This window comes from Dermacentor albipictus, unplaced genomic scaffold, assembly GCF_038994185.2.
Source record: "Dermacentor albipictus isolate Rhodes 1998 colony unplaced genomic scaffold, USDA_Dalb.pri_finalv2 scaffold_272, whole genome shotgun sequence".
Lineage (NCBI taxonomy): Eukaryota > Metazoa > Arthropoda > Arachnida > Ixodida > Ixodidae > Dermacentor > Dermacentor albipictus.
In genome coordinates this window covers 36595-54000 of record NW_027225826.1, presented here as the reverse complement: position 1 = coordinate 54000, position 17406 = coordinate 36595, and the positions used below count along the sequence as shown (strand labels likewise).

Here is a 17406-nt window from a genome sequence, read left to right as displayed (position 1 = left end):
GGTTTCCGCAGACCTATTACTTCAAACTGTTCCCAAGCATGTTCGTGCCTTCTTCCAGGTTGCCATACTAGTTTCTTACTACACCGATATTGTCCCTCTGTCCGATGAAAAAGAGCTGCCCCACACCATCAGGTGAAGCGTTACTTTCCAGAAATAATTTTCTTGCAGGGTCGAAGTGAGTTAGCACAGCCACGGAACACAGTGTCTTTAGCCATCTGGAATGCCTCATCTTCGTGCCCTTTCCAAGACCATTTTGATTTATTTTCTAGTAGATGGTACAGATGGTGCAGGAGCGTGGACAGATTTGGACAGATTTGTTATAGAATGTCAGCATGCCCAAGAAAGACTGCAACTCTGCGACATTTTGAGGAGCTGGAGCCAGCCTAATTGCTTCGGTGTTCTTCTCTGTTGGGTGCAACCCTGCTGCGTCAGTTCTAGGGCCTAGATACGTAACTGCCGCTTCACCTAGCCCGCACTTCTCTGAGCGAAGCTTGAGGCCATACTGTCTAAAGTGCCACAGGACCACTTGCAGATTAGTACTGGGGTTATCTTTCGTTTCTGCTATTAAGACATGCTTGCACCCCCGAAAGGCCTTGCAGAACATATCCAATTGTCCTTTGAAAAATCGCAGGTGCCAATGCAATCCTGAACAGCAGTCGATTATAACAAAAGAGCCCTTTGTGACTGCTTATGATGGCCAATTTACGCGAATCTTCATATAGTGCAATTTGTTTGTAAGCATTGCATTAATCCAAGCTGCTGAACTGCTGCCCTCCACGTAGAGTAGCGAAGATGTCATTGACTATGGGCAGAGGGTACCATTCCATTTCGCACACAAGGTTCAGAGTTACTTCAAAATCTCCACAGATATGAACTATGAGATGCAGTGTGAAGGAGCGGCACCCCTTGAGTTGCAAGCTTCTGCAATAAACCACGGCCTTACAAGCTGGGGCCTTCACAGTCAAACACCATGAGATTAGTCAACGTTTGTTGCCCCATAGAAAGCTGAATTTCCCGAACTCCGAGCACTGGTAACTTTCCTAGATAGCATGCGTGTCACCGTAGCTTTACCGAGTGGCAGCCGCTGATGACGATAGGCCTCGTATGTTGCTCTTGGCACTACGCACACAGGCGAACCTGTATTGGCTACAGTCTTCAAGGTGATTCCGTTCCATGTGACATGCTTTTGTATCTCTGGAACCAGGGATTAATTCGTCGTTAGACTATATTTGCAATGTGCTGCTGTCAATATCTTCAGCTTCATCTGAACAATTGGCTGTTAGCGCCAAGGTTTGGTTGTTCACTGTTACCCAAGAACATACAAGTGCCAAGTGGCGTTGTTTCCCGCATTTGTAACACCGGTGTCTTCGCAGTGAGCATACAACGGTTTTGTATCCACGTCTAACACAGCAGCTGTGTTGTTGCGATAAGCTGCTTTCTTCATTCCTAATATCACATGGTTCATATTTCTGCTTGACCTTGAGGACACTGATGGCATTACCTTGCTTTTCCATCTGTCGTGAACTGAGTTCTGCACTTTCTGCTGCCACAGCAAGTGCTTTGGCTTCTGAAAGGATCATATCCTTGGCTAGCAGCTGTTTCTGCAGATTTTTCAACCGCACGGCTCAAATGATTCTATCCCTGAGCATTACAGTTGAACCTCGCAATAACGAAATTGGCGAGGAACAGGGAAAAATTCACTTTCGCGAGAATTTCGTTTTTGTGAAATGAGACAGTACAGATAGGCAATATGTTTCAGAAGGAAACTTTACTGTCAAAATTCCATTAGCTTAGTTTGGCAAGCTAACTCGAGGATATAGAACTGCATTGCCAACAGTACAAAAAGTGTGCCGCCCGAGTCTGTCATCAGTGGCACCACTGCCATGCAACAGTATTCTCAGTCAATTGGTTTTGGAGAAACGGTCACTTTTGTGATATATTGCGTAACTCAGCACCGGACGCAGAGCAACAGCACTCCAAGCATGCAGCAGCATTTCTCCAGCGCACACTGTCGCCTGTAGACGCCGACGCGTCTGGTGCCGAGTGCGAAAGTGATCGTATCTCGTATATGCGAAGGTAGTGGATCGAGATTATGGCCACTTCGCACATATTTACGTACGGCGCCGAACCCACACACGATGCCTGTCTGGTTGCAACAAAACCAGCGTTCTTGAACAAAGGAATGCATCTTCCTGGGTGACCTTGTTTTTGCAGTATTTTTCTCGTTGTGGCGCACATTACGCGCTGCACTAGGTGTGCAAAAACCATCGTCGCATGTCTGTAGCAACATGCTGCTGCTTCAAACGGGCGATCAACAAACAAGATGGCGGTCATGACATGTTCCGGTGTGATCACTTCTGGTGCTTGGTTGTTTTCATAAACAAAAATGGCAGTGCATGCAAGTATAATGTGGTGGTATATTACGCAATTTTAGTGCTAAGCAATCGCATTTGAGTGTATTTTGGAGCCTGCTAGCCTTGGCGCGTAGGTGATATGCGGGGTTACGTTCTAGCAAATTTAATTGATGCGGGATTGTAGCACAGCAACATTTCATTGTCGAGACGTACAAAATGCATTGAATCCTACGGGGGTTCAGTGGGGATGCGAAAATATTTTGTTGTTGCGAGAATTTCGTATTCACGGGATTTTCTTATCACGGGTTTGGACTGTATTTCCAACATGGATGAAAAATTGCAGCTATGGGCTAGCCTTCAGATCTTGACAGTAAATGCCTGTACTGATTCTTGTTCCTGTGGGTTTCGATTCAAAAACTTTCTGCTCTCTTGTTCGGTGATGGATCCTAGTGCTCACTCAGAGTTGAGACAACTTTTTGATATGTAAAGGAGGAGGAGGAGGAAATAACTTTATTGAGTCCTGAGGAACCCCTCCCCACCCACACTTTGTTTAGTGGCCAGCAGGGGTCGCGGGCCACACCCACGTTGAGACGAGAAGCCCGTGAGCATCCGCCCTTTCGTGAGCCCTCGGGACGGCCCAGAGCTGGGTCTGGTGGTCGTCGCTTTGCTGGGCGTCCATCCAATCTTCTTTACTGAACACGGCGCCGCTTAATGCGGAGCATTGCCAGAGCATGTGCGCTAGCGGGCAGTATGAGTCGCCACAATCCAGAAATTGTGGCTCTACCTCTGGTGAATAAAGGCTCAGTCTGCCTCTCGAGGGGAACGACCCTGTCTGAAGCATTCTCTATCGATGACTGTGGTCTAGTGAGCTTAGCGTGGGGGAGCGAGAAGGTCCACCTCGACAGCTATAGTGCGTTGTTATTTCGTTGAAGGTGAGCAGCGGGCCTTCATGCTCCCCTCCCTCCCCGCTGCTTCGCTCGCCACGATCGCTATGGTGTGCGAGTCCTTGCGCACGGCCTTGCGCCAGCTCATTGGTATTGGGAAAGTCAGGGTGCACGTCTGCCCCGATGTGGGCCGGAAACTATTTGACGATGTGATGACCCGCGACTCCCGCGTTGCCGAGGACGGCCGGCACTTCCCGTGATATCGAGCCCTAGGCGAATGCTCTGGCTGCCGATCATGAATCTGTGTACACGTAAGGACGTTCGGGGTCCCTCATTGCCATGGCTTTTTTGGTGTAACTCTACCGGTTAGGACCCTGGCATTCCCCAATCGTAACGCTGCGACCAACAAGGCCTTTTTCTTGGCACCATTCTTAACATTGTTTGCTTCAAAGTATGCGTCCACTTCTGTGAGGTATGCTTGCCACTTGTCTGAGTGTTCTTGGAAATTCCGGAGCTTGTAAGCCATAGCTGAAAGCAGGCCGGTGGGCAGCTGCGTCCCATGGCTGGTATGTGGAAGTAGTTGTGCCTGGGTAGAGATCCTCATCGCCACTGTTAACTCCGGACTGTGCGGTGGCAATGCCATGCCAATAATAACAGGACAGCAGTACTATGCAGAAGACCCGTTTATTTCCTGCTCGAGAATTTAAAGAAAATGCAAAAGGGAGAAAGTAGAGTGATAAGAATAGAAGAGGTGAGTGCACCCATGCTTACTCGGGCTGTCGGGTGTGTCGGCGAATTTGGCATTGCACCTTCTTTGTCTTGCCAATTGTCAATCAATCCACCTAGGGTCAGATTGAAAATACTTGTTGCTCTCCCTTTCAGCTGCACTTCCAGGGTTGCCCCACGTGAATGGCAGCCAGGGTCCAGCGCACAATGGTCACCCAACAAACCGGGATGCTTCTTCGGCATCGAGCAACTCTGTGCCATCAGTGCTAGAAGAGACCCTGCAGGTGGGGGGCTCATCTGAGATAGTGAGTTACTCTCGTGACTTTTTTAGTTTTGCCGTTACGGTTGTGGTATGCATGCACAGTGATGCGCCGTGTTTGTTTTATGTTGTTTCTTGGCAGCAGCGGCAGGTGAAGCGAGAGCAACAGTTGGGTTCCAACGTACAGGACAAGGGTGCACACCACTGATGCATATTGTATGTTTAAAGAACCGTCCTGCGTACCACATGACTGTATTGCTGCAAGCATTTTGTGCCTTTTTGTGACTTACTTTACGGCTGTGAATGCACAATATTTTCTGTACCGAGCAGGCAGGTTTACTCATTTTGGTTGCGTGATGGTTGACATTTGTTCATGAGTGATCACGTATGCGGATTATCTTCCTCGGGAATATTCGCATAGCACCGTTTTTGATGTGCAATGAGAAGTGCCCCACTGATAACCATTCAGAATCATAATTGTTGAGTGCTACAAAATCTGCTCCAAATCGTCATTTACTCTGCCACGAAAGCTGCTCTAAAATGCTCTTGGCCATTCCCACCACTTATTATATTTCTGTGTGTTCTTACTAGGTGGGTGTGCTAGGTAGACACTCTGAGCTGACATTACAAGATGTCTTACGGCTTTGATGTGACAGTTGTGCCGACTGTTTTCGTGCTTGTCTTGTGAAATCGCAAAATCTCTTCGTAACAGACAACAAACTTTGAAGTTTTATTCCACTTTGGGGAAAAAATAGTGACCAGAGAAACTATTGTAAATGCTTCGAACTACATTTATGGAAGGGGCACCGAGCTGTACATGAGTTTTTGTGCGATTTGGGCGGTTTCATGAAGGAAAATGTGCATTAAAGACCATTCTCACTTCGGCCGACCTTCAACCAGTCGAACCTCCGAGATTGCCAAAAAGGTTTGGTAAAAAAGCTTCAACATTTCTACACAACTGACAAGATTTCATGAGCTGCTGGCATGAGTTTTAACTCATGCGAATGGATTTTGGGTGTGGAATTGGCCATGAGATGTGTTGTCACAATGCTTGTTTGCTGCCTGCTCACAGAGGACAAAAAGCAAAAAATGAAAACTTGTTTGATATTTTGTCATAAGTTGGAAAATCGCATTGAAAGAGACTTGAAAGGTATTGGCCGGCACACCCATGCACCTTATTTATTGGACCACACTCTGTGCCATTTTTTTCTTGATTTTTAAAATGAAAATTCAGTAAAGATTTCCCACTGCACACAAGGTGAATATGACTTTGTAGGCCCACTCAGCAGCATGAAGCTTGAGGAGCACCAGAGTTGGGTAAAACAGTGGGAGAAAAGGTTGCCTAAGTCGTGGAGTATCTTGAAGGGAAGCAAGTCGTTTTCATCCTAACTCGGGATATATATATACTTTGATGCTTACTTGATCTTCAAGATGAAACTTCAAGGCACTGCCTTGCGTACATTTCTTTAAAATTTAAAAGTTGCCATAGTCATAAACTCTGCTCATGTGAAAACTCATTAATATTTATTGCAATACAAATGCTTCAGTGAAAAGTGCAAAATGTCACGAAAGATTTGTAATGTTCAACAAATTTTATTTCACATAAACACAAATGCCAACACTACTCGAGAGCAATGCAAATGCTATGTAAAAATAAGCTGCATGGTGTCCTAAAGGAGCTACAGAATTAATGCAAGTTTCAAGAATTTTTACAGATTCAATGTGGCCAAATTACAAAAAAGTACATTTAAATCTGCAAGGTCCCACTGACATACCAGCAGTGGGTCTCCCGTGCAGAATTAAAGAAAATGAAACTCTGTGTTTCATTTTTTCCCTGTAATAATGAACCTGTTTCGTGAAATCAATGAAAGCTGTTTTTATAGAATCGTTCCTCAGCCAGATAATTCTGCTGTCAAATCAAGCCACCCGGTTCCCCGAATTATTCTTGGCCGGCGTACTGCTGATGAACTATGCCGTTGTAATTGCAGGGAGGCCCTGCCCCTTGCTGCTGCCCATGACGGTGTTTATCTTTGCAGGACGTCGAGAGGCAGCCCGACGCTCCCACACTGGCAGCACGTGTACGCCTCCTGGAAGACATGCTGGAAAGCCACACGCAGAACATGGAAGGCCTGTTGGCCGAGCAGTCTCGCCGCATTGACGCACACCTGCGTCACATCCACATCCAAGTGACCCTCATGAGTCACTCATTCATGGTTGGTGTAAACTCCTCCCCCTTTCTTCCTCTCGAAGAGCACTTCACCAGGTTTGAGCATTGCAAACTATCGAGTTCAGTGCATAAATTGCGTAAGTGGAATCCGTGTCTGCAAAGTGGGAAAATGACTGCCTGATGAGGAAACAGTTCAAATTTCAAATGGGAAGCATTGCGTCCTTCCTCTTGAGGGAGCTGAACTTTGAGTGAGAGTCAAGGTTGGAAGCACACGTGTCTCTGCATAAAACGCACTCCTTGCGATATCACTGACCATGACAGGTAACTTCAGTTAGCCATCCATTGTAGAACGCAGAACACCGGCACTGAAAATAGGCCGTGCATCAAAAAAGGAAGAGAAGACAAAAAAAAGGCAGGGCTTGTCACATGAACGTCACGCGGTTCTTCGGCTCCCGAATGGAAAAAAGGCAGGGAAGGAACATTGCTTGTGGACACTAGTCCAGACAAAGGGGGCGAGCGTTTCCTGTCAACAGTGAGATTTGCCTCGTGGCCGGATTATAAGCAGTACAGTTCAGTTTCTTCTACTTATCCAATAACTAACCAATTTCAAAAATTGTTTGGTAAAATGCTTCTTATACAGTATCACACAAGTTCCAGTCTATAACCGAAATTTTCAATAGGGCATGGTGAGACAAGAAAAAGCGCAGCATGAAAGTGTGAAGCACAGCATCTGCTTATACTCTATTTAATTGAATGTAATGTGCACCCAATTTTTTGAAGTTCAAAATAAAAATGCCCCTGAATGTAATGTTACAAGGTTTTTTAAAACTATGGCATGTTGATGACCAGGAAAGATAAAAATACGAGCACAATACACTCGCATAGAATGTGGAGTTTATTCTGCTGACAGTTTCATTCAAGGCTCTTTACCTTGAGAAGCTTGGTCTACACAGAGTTGCTCCAGAACGTCTGCAAGCTTGTCATCGAGGTCCGAATATTTTCCAGTTTTCTGCCAGTAGAAACTTTTCCTGGCTGACGTGCAGCTGAAGATTCCCTTCCTTCGTTTGCACCACTCACGGAGAGAGGTTTTGGGCTTGCATAAAGGGCGCGGTATAGCTATCTTCAGCATGCAAAATTTAAATATGAGCTTTATTAACTCTAAAAACGGTAAAATATCAAGTTACCCGTGTCTGTCCGATAATGTACAGTCGGCATCACCCCAAGTGCAGGAATAGAGGCTTCCGGGGTGCTCAGGAGCGAGCAAACGACTTCTTAACGGTAGTTTCTTGCCCAGCAGCTACCGTTAGATGTCAGGCCTAGCAGCTAGCGTTAGACGTAACTAAGAGCCTCTGCAGCGCCCCAGAGGCCACCGCTCTCACGCCCTACACAAGGGTGATGCCAACCCTACGTTGCGTCATCTGCGTCGCTGCGTGGCACAGTTGCGTTTTCATGGTACCTAGTCATAGCAGCCACAAGCAAGTCTAGCGAGCGCCTGTTCTCAGTGTCCGGTGCAGTCGTTAGTGGTAGGAGAGCATGTATTCTTCTGGGGCATGTTGATGAGTTCACTTTCCTCCGTGATAACATTCAGTGATTCAACTTGTAGCCATCCGTTCTGTTGAACAGCTGTATTGGACCGTTCTTTTTTTTTCTAGGGACAAGTATGTGGGAGTACAGTAGTTGTGCAATAATTATCTTTTTTGGCCATGTTTCGTAGTACTTTTTTTGTATTTTGACTTGGATGTATTAGCAACACATTCAATTTGCTTTGCACTCAAAGTTTAATATTCGAATTCTTTTCGAACGCAAAAGTTTGCTGTTAACGCAGCACTACTGCAAATACGTGGATTGTAGTGGCTACACTATAATTATCTTTATACGTCTTGTCAGATGTATATGTCTTGTATATATGTATATGTCTTGTCAGATGAGCGTTCCTCCAGGTGAGAGGAAAGAAAAGAATGGTCAGTTTCTGAAATATTACCTGGAGAGAAATCTGGTATCACTGTCTAAGCGATTTTTTTTATTATACATTGTGCCACCATGTGAATGCTGGGAGTGGTTCTGCTTATGTTAACTGTGGCTTGGCCTCGCATATAACGCTTCCTTGGAAATAAATATAGGTAGTATCTAAGACATGGCACCCATGATGTGTTTCCGGCCTTGAAGTCGCTTCTGGCATATGCAGCCCAAAAGAGCATAGCCTTAGAGATTTTTTTCTCTGGCTTAGGGGCAACAGTCACTGAGGTGGATTTGGGCCCACATTAAGAAAAAGTGTTGTTGCGCTCGTAATAGGTATATTCAAATAGCGAGATCCTCTAATTGAATATGAATATTCATGAAAAGGTGGTCATCGAATATGAATGAATGAATGAATGAATGAATTTTTATTTCTCCTGTTTACAACAGAAAGGAAGCAGAAGCTAAAGGCCATGTGGCCTGACGAAGGCTTCTGCTCCCGCAACAATTCGGCACGCAGGCCGTACGCAGCAACATGTATCATACATACATACTGAAATCAACTGAAATAGTCACGAGACAATATTGTTTTCGTGAGACAAAACATGTATACAAGAATTGAATTGAATACCAACTAATTTCTGATTTCAAAACAAAGTGAATTGTAGTAATGGTTGTGTGGAGCATATTTTATTAGACACATGCAGTGCCGTTTGTAACTGCACCTCTGGTCAACTGGAGGTCTCGTGAGTGAGGAACTGAAAGGTTATCATATCTGAAACAACCTTGACACTGATAGCAATGAAACATGAATAACACACTAGATGTTAAAGGAACAAGGTTGAACATAACTACAAGCATTGTGCTTCATCTTATAGGGATGCAAACATAGTGAGGTAATGTCCAGATAATAGACTGTATGCCTGCCTTAGAAAGCTTGTTGCAAGGAAATTTGTGAAAAATTGCCCCCTTGTGACAATTTCTCCTGTCATCTGGCCACTGCGGGACAAGAATGAAAAAGGCGGGAAGAAAGTATTCTCATTTATGTTGTTCCTGTTGCAAATGCACTAACTAACATTGCAAATGGTATGCAAATGTGCATTATTAGTGTCTCGGAGTGCAGAATTAGTAGGCCTTGGCTTGACTTTATTGTTGCGTGCAGAAATGTAGTAGAATTTGTGAATGTGAGCATGAGCAACGATGGCATTGCACTGTTTGGTCATCAAATGGTGCAGTCAGGGTTTGTGCAACTGCTGACTTCCACGAAAATCTCAGCTGCTTCGTGAACGCCATGCGCGAGAATGACTATTTGCTGGGTAAAATTGGCAGTGCGGTAGGGAAGTCTCGTCAGTCATCATAGTGTGTGAACACGGCATGAAAAACCTGAAGCTGCAGTCACCCGGATGTCTAGCACAAGCTGATGGACCAGGCGGAGAGGACAGCTCGGCACCAAGGCTTCCTAGAAGGCGTCCCACCATAGGGCAACAGTCTGCTGAGTAAAAGTTATTCATTGTCATACAAGCAATGGGAGCTAGACCATCAAAATGAGTGAATGGCCGATTAGTGATGCAAGACAGTCAGCTACAAATGCACTGGTTTGCCGGCTGCACCTACTTTACTGACTAGATGTTACCCATTGCCTGATGAGTGTCGAGAGTGCCCAGTTCTGCAAACCGCTGCCTTCGACATCACCAGTGATGTGATGTGCGGGATGTCATAAGTGACTAGCAGCTGCCACAGTTGAGAATTCTCACAATACACCTGTTATTTCCATCTCTGACAAAGAGTGAGCATATTGATTAAGGTGTGTTCTGTGGTTAACTGTGTTGAAGAATTCCAAATTTGTTCACCTCAGTCAAGGGTCTAGCTATATCCTACATCGACCCATATTTCTGTTTAATGGCAAATTGAGAAAACACTCCTAGGCTGCCTAAAGTTGAGGCATCTTCATTGAGTGTATGTATTACTAAAACCGAGCTACTCAGTGCATTGCTCAGCAACTATTGTCTGTGCGGCAACTGTGGCTAACATGTAACAAAAGTCATACGGAAGCGGGACCACTTTACTCTGCCTTTCTTTAGGCTCTAATAAGTGTTGTCATCCTTCGTATTCGAATGAAAATAAATATTTGGCAACTTCAATAGCAAATTCTTGAATTCAATATGCATCGAATAGCAAAGACTGTTCAGTTTTCACTCGGAATTTCGAATATTTGCGCACACCCCTGCTTAATAATGTTAATGCACCTATGGTTCAAAGTAAGCTGAAAACGACAAACTTATCAAGCAAGACTGGCTGACGGTATAGTATGCAGATGTCTTTCCTCCACTATTAGTAGTCCACTGGTACTGTCTACTTGTTATATAACTGTACAACACAAACGACACAATACAAGTGGTCTTTTGACACTGTGATTGCATGCAACGCAGAAAAAAGCATTTTACATGCTGTTTTATTAAATACTGAAGCTTTGTCAGAGATCAAATGTGGTTCACCTAATGAGTCTTTGATTTGTCTTGGCCCTTCAAAAAAAGGATGCCAATCTGCCAACCTTTAGATCCCAGCGTTTCCCTGGATAGAACAGCATTTCAGCTCCAGTTTTCCTTCCTGGTGACTGCATAGAATTGGTGGATGAATAATTGGATGCGTTCGGTGACCGGACAGATGGATGGATGGACAGAGGTTTATGAGAAATAAGGCCATGTTATTGCATCTCTAATAGCTAGCTTCAGCGCTGTCATCTTAAAGGTCCCAGATCTATTATCGAAGTCGCAAGATCACATTGTTGGTTCTCTTGTGGAGAGTGGGTCCTCTTCCTTCTGTGACAGACGGACAAGAGTTTAGATGCTGATTCCATGAGAGTGTTGGCAGAAAAGTCATAAGTGTTTAGCTGTGGACCAGGGCTAGCAGCATGGCAGCACTTCTGATCGTTACCACCCACATGGTTTTTATCTTTGCCAACCTTGTTGTCCCTATTTAAAAATTTTAACTTCTACCTTTTTTGTTTCTAACAGTCTACCTATTGTGAAATTAATGCACATCGACTTTTCAAGGAATGCTGTTTCGTGGTAGACTGATTTAGTGTTTCCGTAGCAGCCTTTTATGATAGGAAATAGTTTGCTACGAAAAAAGTCTTCTTTCATTTCTTTCTTTTTCTTTTTTCGTACCCACTGCTGAATTCAAGCTATTTGGTTAGGTATCTTAGAAGGGAGCAGCCTATAAGATATAAATGGTGAGTTGGTTGTGTGTTTGCCACTAACTTGTCACTTCACTAATGGGATTGCAGAGGACAAGATTGCATGTTGGAAATTCTGGCTGCCATAGCCTCTTTCTGAAGAGGGAAGAATAAAAATACTTCTGTTCCAGGCTTTGGCTGCCTGTGAGAGGTTTAATTTCGTGTAGGCCAAACTCAATAGAGACCTTTAATCTCTCATGGCATTGCTTTGGCATGTGAGAGATTATCAACCACATGAAATCAATCTTTCCATGGCACATTTCTTAGCAAAACTGTCTGCACATAGACACAAATACATGAGTTTGTACACTAGTCCGATCAATGTGTCCTTGTGTGGTTGCAGTTATATAGAGACAAATATGCTGTCAAATACAGTAAAACCTCGTTAATTCGAAGTCACCGGGACTGCAAGAAATCTTCAAATGAAGCGGGTTTTCAAATTGACCGAACGCACAGATAAAATACAACCCAGGCAAAAAATTGCGCTGCAGGAATGCAGTACCTTTATTCAGCGACCCTTGGATCCTTGGACCCTTGGAAGTAATCGGAGATGCTGGTTTGCTGTGTTCTTTACTTCGAGATTCCAAGGGTCATGTTTTATAGTTTGTCAACTACGTGCAGTATTTGAGAATTTCCACCGTGGCCCTCAACAAAACTGCGGATAACTTTCAGCGATCCGATAACTTCCCCGAGAGCGGGTACTCGGGAGGCCTCGTTAATGTCGTCGTCGTCGCTGTTATTGCATGTGGTCGCATCATCGTTAGCTTCACTCTCCAATTCTGAGTAGCAGGTTTGCTGATCACTTTCAGAGTTTAGATATTCGGTGAAGCCCACTGCACCAGATTTGCTATGCTCTGCACAGAGTGCATTGATGCGGTCGCAATACTTGGCTCCTTCTTCATCAAGTGCACATGAATAGTCAGCATCAGCATCGACGGTGCTTTCCTTCGAGAAGCCAGCGTGTTCGAAACACCTCCATTTGTTTCCTCGCATACACAATAAGACATATGGCCCCGAGGAGGTCGATGGAGTACTCCTTGCCGTTGTCGTAGCAAATGAAAATGCGCTTGAGCAGGTGGTGGCGGTAAATCTTCCTCGTGTGGTCTATTGGCTTGCTCCATTGGCTGCGAGATCGACGTGGTGTTCGGAGGAGGAAATGCCATCCCGATAGCTTTCACGTGTGGGATGTCGCCATGTGCCAGGCAATTATCAACAACAAAGAGTACATTCTTGCCTGTAGCAGCGAACTTGCGGTCAAGCTGCCGAACGTAATCTTCAAATATTGCACCTGAGACTCTGGCTTTCTTGTTGTGCCGGTAGATAAGCTCATCCTCTGGCGACAGCCATGCATTTTTAAAGCAGTGAGGCTTCCCACTCTTTCCAGCTACGAGTAGTGGCAGCTTGTATTTATCGCACATGTTTGCGCCGAACAGAATGGTAATTCTTTCCTTGCCCTGCTTTCGACCCTTGACCACGTTGTCCTTCGCTGCGAACGTTTTTGTGCACAGCATCTTGTAAAAAAGGGCTGCCTCGTTAAACTTGTACACATTGTCTGCACCGTACTCGCTAAGCAACAGACCGAACGTGTGTTCCAGTCGTCGTCGACGCTTTCGTTTGTGCTGCAACTCTCGCCACAAACGGCTACGAAGGTCAAATTATTGAACTCTTTAAAATGGCTGAACCATCGATTGCTACACTTGAACTCTTTGTGCCCAGGTTGTAGAGCTAAGTCGTTGGCCTTCTCCCGCAGTATCGTTCCATTGACGGGAAGGTGGGCTGTGTTTGCTTTCTGCAGCCAGCGAAGTAAAGCTGATTCCATGTCTTAGTACGTGGGAGCCCGTACTCGCGACCGCTTCGAAGAATGTCTTGCTGTAGGCCTCTAGTATCTTCGACTTGTTCTTCGATATTGTGGACAACGTCGAGAGGGGCACGCTGTGCCTTTCAGCCAACCAGAACCAACCAGCCAACCAGAACCAACCAGCAGAAGTTCTTTCCAACCAGAACTTCTGCTGCAGCGTCAAAGTCTTATATTTTTGGATCTTTGCTCACTGGCACTTCTGCACAGTTCGGGGAAAAAGAAAAAAAGTACACGCTGGCTGCAACACCCCTAACCACTGCACACAAAGAAATGGCGCAGGCCGACATTGTGCAAACACACGTCACCACAGGCGCGGAGAGAGAGTGGGCGAACAGCAGCCAGTGGCAGTGGCACGGAATACGCGCTGACACTGCGACTGCGAGGTGCGTGCGGAGCGGGGGACGAGAGCATGTGACAAAAACAAATCTGCCCGCTGCGTTGCAGTGAAGCATGTCTTCTCCTCTGCAGGCACGCGTTTCGGCGGTGCGCAGGGCGCGCCGTGGGCTGATTTTTGTGCTAGCAGTACTATGGGTTGGGTGCTTCGTCTATAAATAATAGTGATTGCTATGTGGCGTCGCCTCGCTGCTCTGAATGGCCATCATTTCGTCGGGTTTGTGGTGAAATGGGGATCAGGAATTGCTGCATAGCACCCCAAATCTTCGAATTAACTGGGTTGGCCTAGGCCGCTAGTTGAAATTATCCGGTCAAATTTACATTGGAAAATGTGGGAGGGCAGAAAACCCTCGAATTGTCCAGGATTTCGGATTGACCGAGTTCTAATTAACGAGGTTTTACTGTATACATACCAACTAGACCACCAAGAAGTTCTAGGGTTCTGTAATAACCCTGCTTGGTCCCAACAGCACATTGTGCAGTAAATAAACTGTAGGTACCCACAGTTGGTGACTTGCAATGTTAGTAACAAGACAATGGTAATGTCAACTGAAATATATTCTAATTTGCTGCGCATCTGTGTTATTTCTGTTCATTCATGAGTGATGACCTGCTGAACCCCAGCTGGTGCACTGCTTGTTCTTTAGTAGCTGCCTTCTCGCTCTCTCATTATCAATCTTCATTTCTTTTGTAGCGTGACATTCAAGGAATGCTCCAGCAGGTATTTGATGAAGTAGCAGCAGTGCGAGCTGAAATAGCACAACTGCGCAACGACGTTTAGTGCTGCCTATGTACTTGTAAATAGTTTATTTTTTTGCCATTTTTTGTTTTACTTGTATTAAAGATGTGTTTTTTAAGATTGTGTGTATCAAAATGTGTTCGGGGCACGATTCTATTGTGCCCCCAAACTAACGTGCAGCCAATTTTCGCGTGCTTAAATTTTGAAAAATAAACGCCCGCCTGACTGTTACGCGCACCTTAATGGAAATGTGGACCTGAATGTAATATGCCCCCAATTTATAAATGCTCGGATCGCTCGCTTGGGTAAGTTCGCTCGTAGACAAGATTCTAGACTCGGACTCCGCCCCCAAATTGACGTAGCTAACTGTATTTGTACGATTCGAATGCGCACCCACTTTTTGCTTTAGGTGAGAAAAAAAATAGCACACTTCAATGTAACACGCAGCTGAACGTATTATGCACGTGACCTATGAAAGAAAAATATTGAATGACCCCACGTTCGCTATCAGAATAAACTAGATTTGCATAATTTTCACGGAAGGGAGCTCTATTTTAAAAATGAGCTTTCATAGTGGCAGTGGTGCATCGTCGGCATTTGCGCTACGTTGGCCACAGGCACCAAGGAAACGAGGCGGTATTCCGGAGACTTTACGTGGCTCAGCATTGGACTCTTCGAAATGTGTAGCCAAGAGCGCTCCTGGCACTGCATAGATGGCTAACTTAGCGCCAAAAAAGCTGCTAGCTATATAGTACGTCGATTTATCCAGTGCCGATCGAGTTTTGCTAAATCTTAATAAAATGATTGTAGTAGAGTACAAAATAAGAGGTAAGCTTTAGTCATGCAGCGATTCTTATTCCTGAATCATAATTGCCGGGCCCTCGGCGCGGGGCTTTCGTTGACAATGGATTGCCCTCGCCGCCCAATACGCGAGCCATTTCTGGTGAGTTGGATCCAGGTTGAGCAGGGTATGTGGCCTCCCACTGTGCTGTGTATCTGTTGTCTGTACTTTTAGCTTTAGATTGTGTGTGCGAGACCACATCATGTGAAGCAACTCTCCCGTGCGATTGCAGTGCGGGCATTGTGGTCAGTGGCACAGTAGCCAGAAATTTATTTCGGGGCCAACCACTACGACTTCATCTCTCTCTCTCTCTCTCTCTCTCTCTCTCGATATATATATATATATATATATATATATATATATATATATATATATATATATATATATATATATATATATATATATATATATATATATATATATATATATATATATATATATATATATATATATAAAATACCGAGACCGATGAAGTTGTGCAGCGCTGTGTATTCCAAAAGAAGGCAACGCCCCAGCTCACGCGCGAAGAATAGGGAAGATGATGATGGCTATGTACAAATGAAAACGACGAAGTACGTAATAGGGCTTACACTAACTTCCCCCCGTCATGGAAGCGGCCAGCCTGGCCGCAGATTAGAGATTATCTAAACGGGGAGTGAAGGGCTTCATCCGCGACACGTGAACAATTTCGGCATTCCGGCGGCGCCGGTCAGTGACGGAGTGTACTGGGCGGACGGGATAGTTCACTGGAGATGTTTGCTGCACAACGGTGTATGGGCCAATGTAGCGGGGAAGGAACTTCTCACAGAGGCCTGGGGTGCGGACTGGAGTCCAAAGCAGGACTTGGTCTCCAGGGTGAAAACGTAGGTCACGGCGTTTGTTGTCGCAGTGACGCTTGCGCTCAGCTTGGGTAGTTGCTGTGCTTTGCTGGGCGAATAGACGGCAATGTACAACTCGGGCAGCAAATTCTTCTGGAAGTGACGCTTTAGGCGAAGAAAGTGCGAAAAAGAGTTCTCTGTCGAATATGGTGGAAGGAGATCGGCCATATACAAGGAAGAAGGGGCTGTAGCCGGTAGTCCGTTGAATAGCAGTATTATATGCGAATGTCACAAAAGGAAGAATTTTATTCCAGTCAGTGTGGTCAGGACGGATGTACATGGAAATCATGTCAGACAGCGTACGGTGGAAGCGCTCAGTAAGGCCATTGGTTTGCTGATGATAGGTAGAAGTAGATTTGTGGACGGTATTAGTGGCCCGAAGAACTTCCTCGAGAACTTGTGAGATGAACGTGAGGAGCCCCGTGGCGCAAGACGATAGGGCGCAAGAAAAAGTCGGTGACCTCAGAAGCGGTACCGGATCGCAGAGGGGCAGTCTCGGCATATCTTGTTAAATGGTCGACCGAAGTGACAATCAAACGGTAACCGGAGGGTGTCAACGGCAAGGAACCATATTGTTACGTAGGAAGACACCGACGAAAAGCTATTTACAAGTATATTTACAAGGCAATACGCTGCAGTTGACCAAGAGGCAACTGCGCACCGACTGCGGCAGTGCCGAGAAATGTGCCCAATTCGATGGCAGTGAAAACAAATGGGCTTGTCGTCTGCAGTGCGCCATTCAGAGGGGTTGCGGAAACGTGGTGGGTAAGAAGGTGCGGGACGGGGTGGAATCGAAGATGGCGGGTGGGGATCAGGGCGATGGGCCGAGCAGATGGTGTGAATACCCATGTTGGCGAACTCCTGGCGGACAACGGCCTGGATCAGGGAAACAGTGACGGCGGGTGCATTGGAGGGGCTGGAGTCGAACGCAGCCGGATAGGCGGCCTCGATCTCACGCCGGACAATCCTGGTAACATCGCCAGTGTTGTTGGGGCGAGGAGCGTCGGCACACGAAGATGTCGCTGGGGTGTTGGGCAGACGGGCAAACTGTTGGTCGATACGTCGGCTTTTAGCGAATTCCAGGCGGCGGCACTCTTTTATAACTGCATCCACCGT

The 17406-nt window shown here is 45.7% G+C and overlaps 1 protein-coding gene across 1 annotated transcript; it reads left to right on the top strand.

Annotated features, from left to right (window-relative positions):
- Window positions 1–3345: 3345 nt before the first annotated feature.
- Window positions 3346–14689, top strand: LOC139053866 (uncharacterized). The gene is made up of 4 exons (XM_070530556.1): window positions 3346–3481; window positions 4121–4269; window positions 6260–6436; window positions 14527–14689. Exons 1-4 carry the CDS (start codon window positions 3346–3348, stop codon window positions 14611–14613), a joined length of 549 nt encoding a protein of 182 aa, XP_070386657.1. The 3' UTR covers window positions 14614–14689.
- The last annotated feature ends 2717 nt before the right edge of the window (window positions 14690–17406 follow it).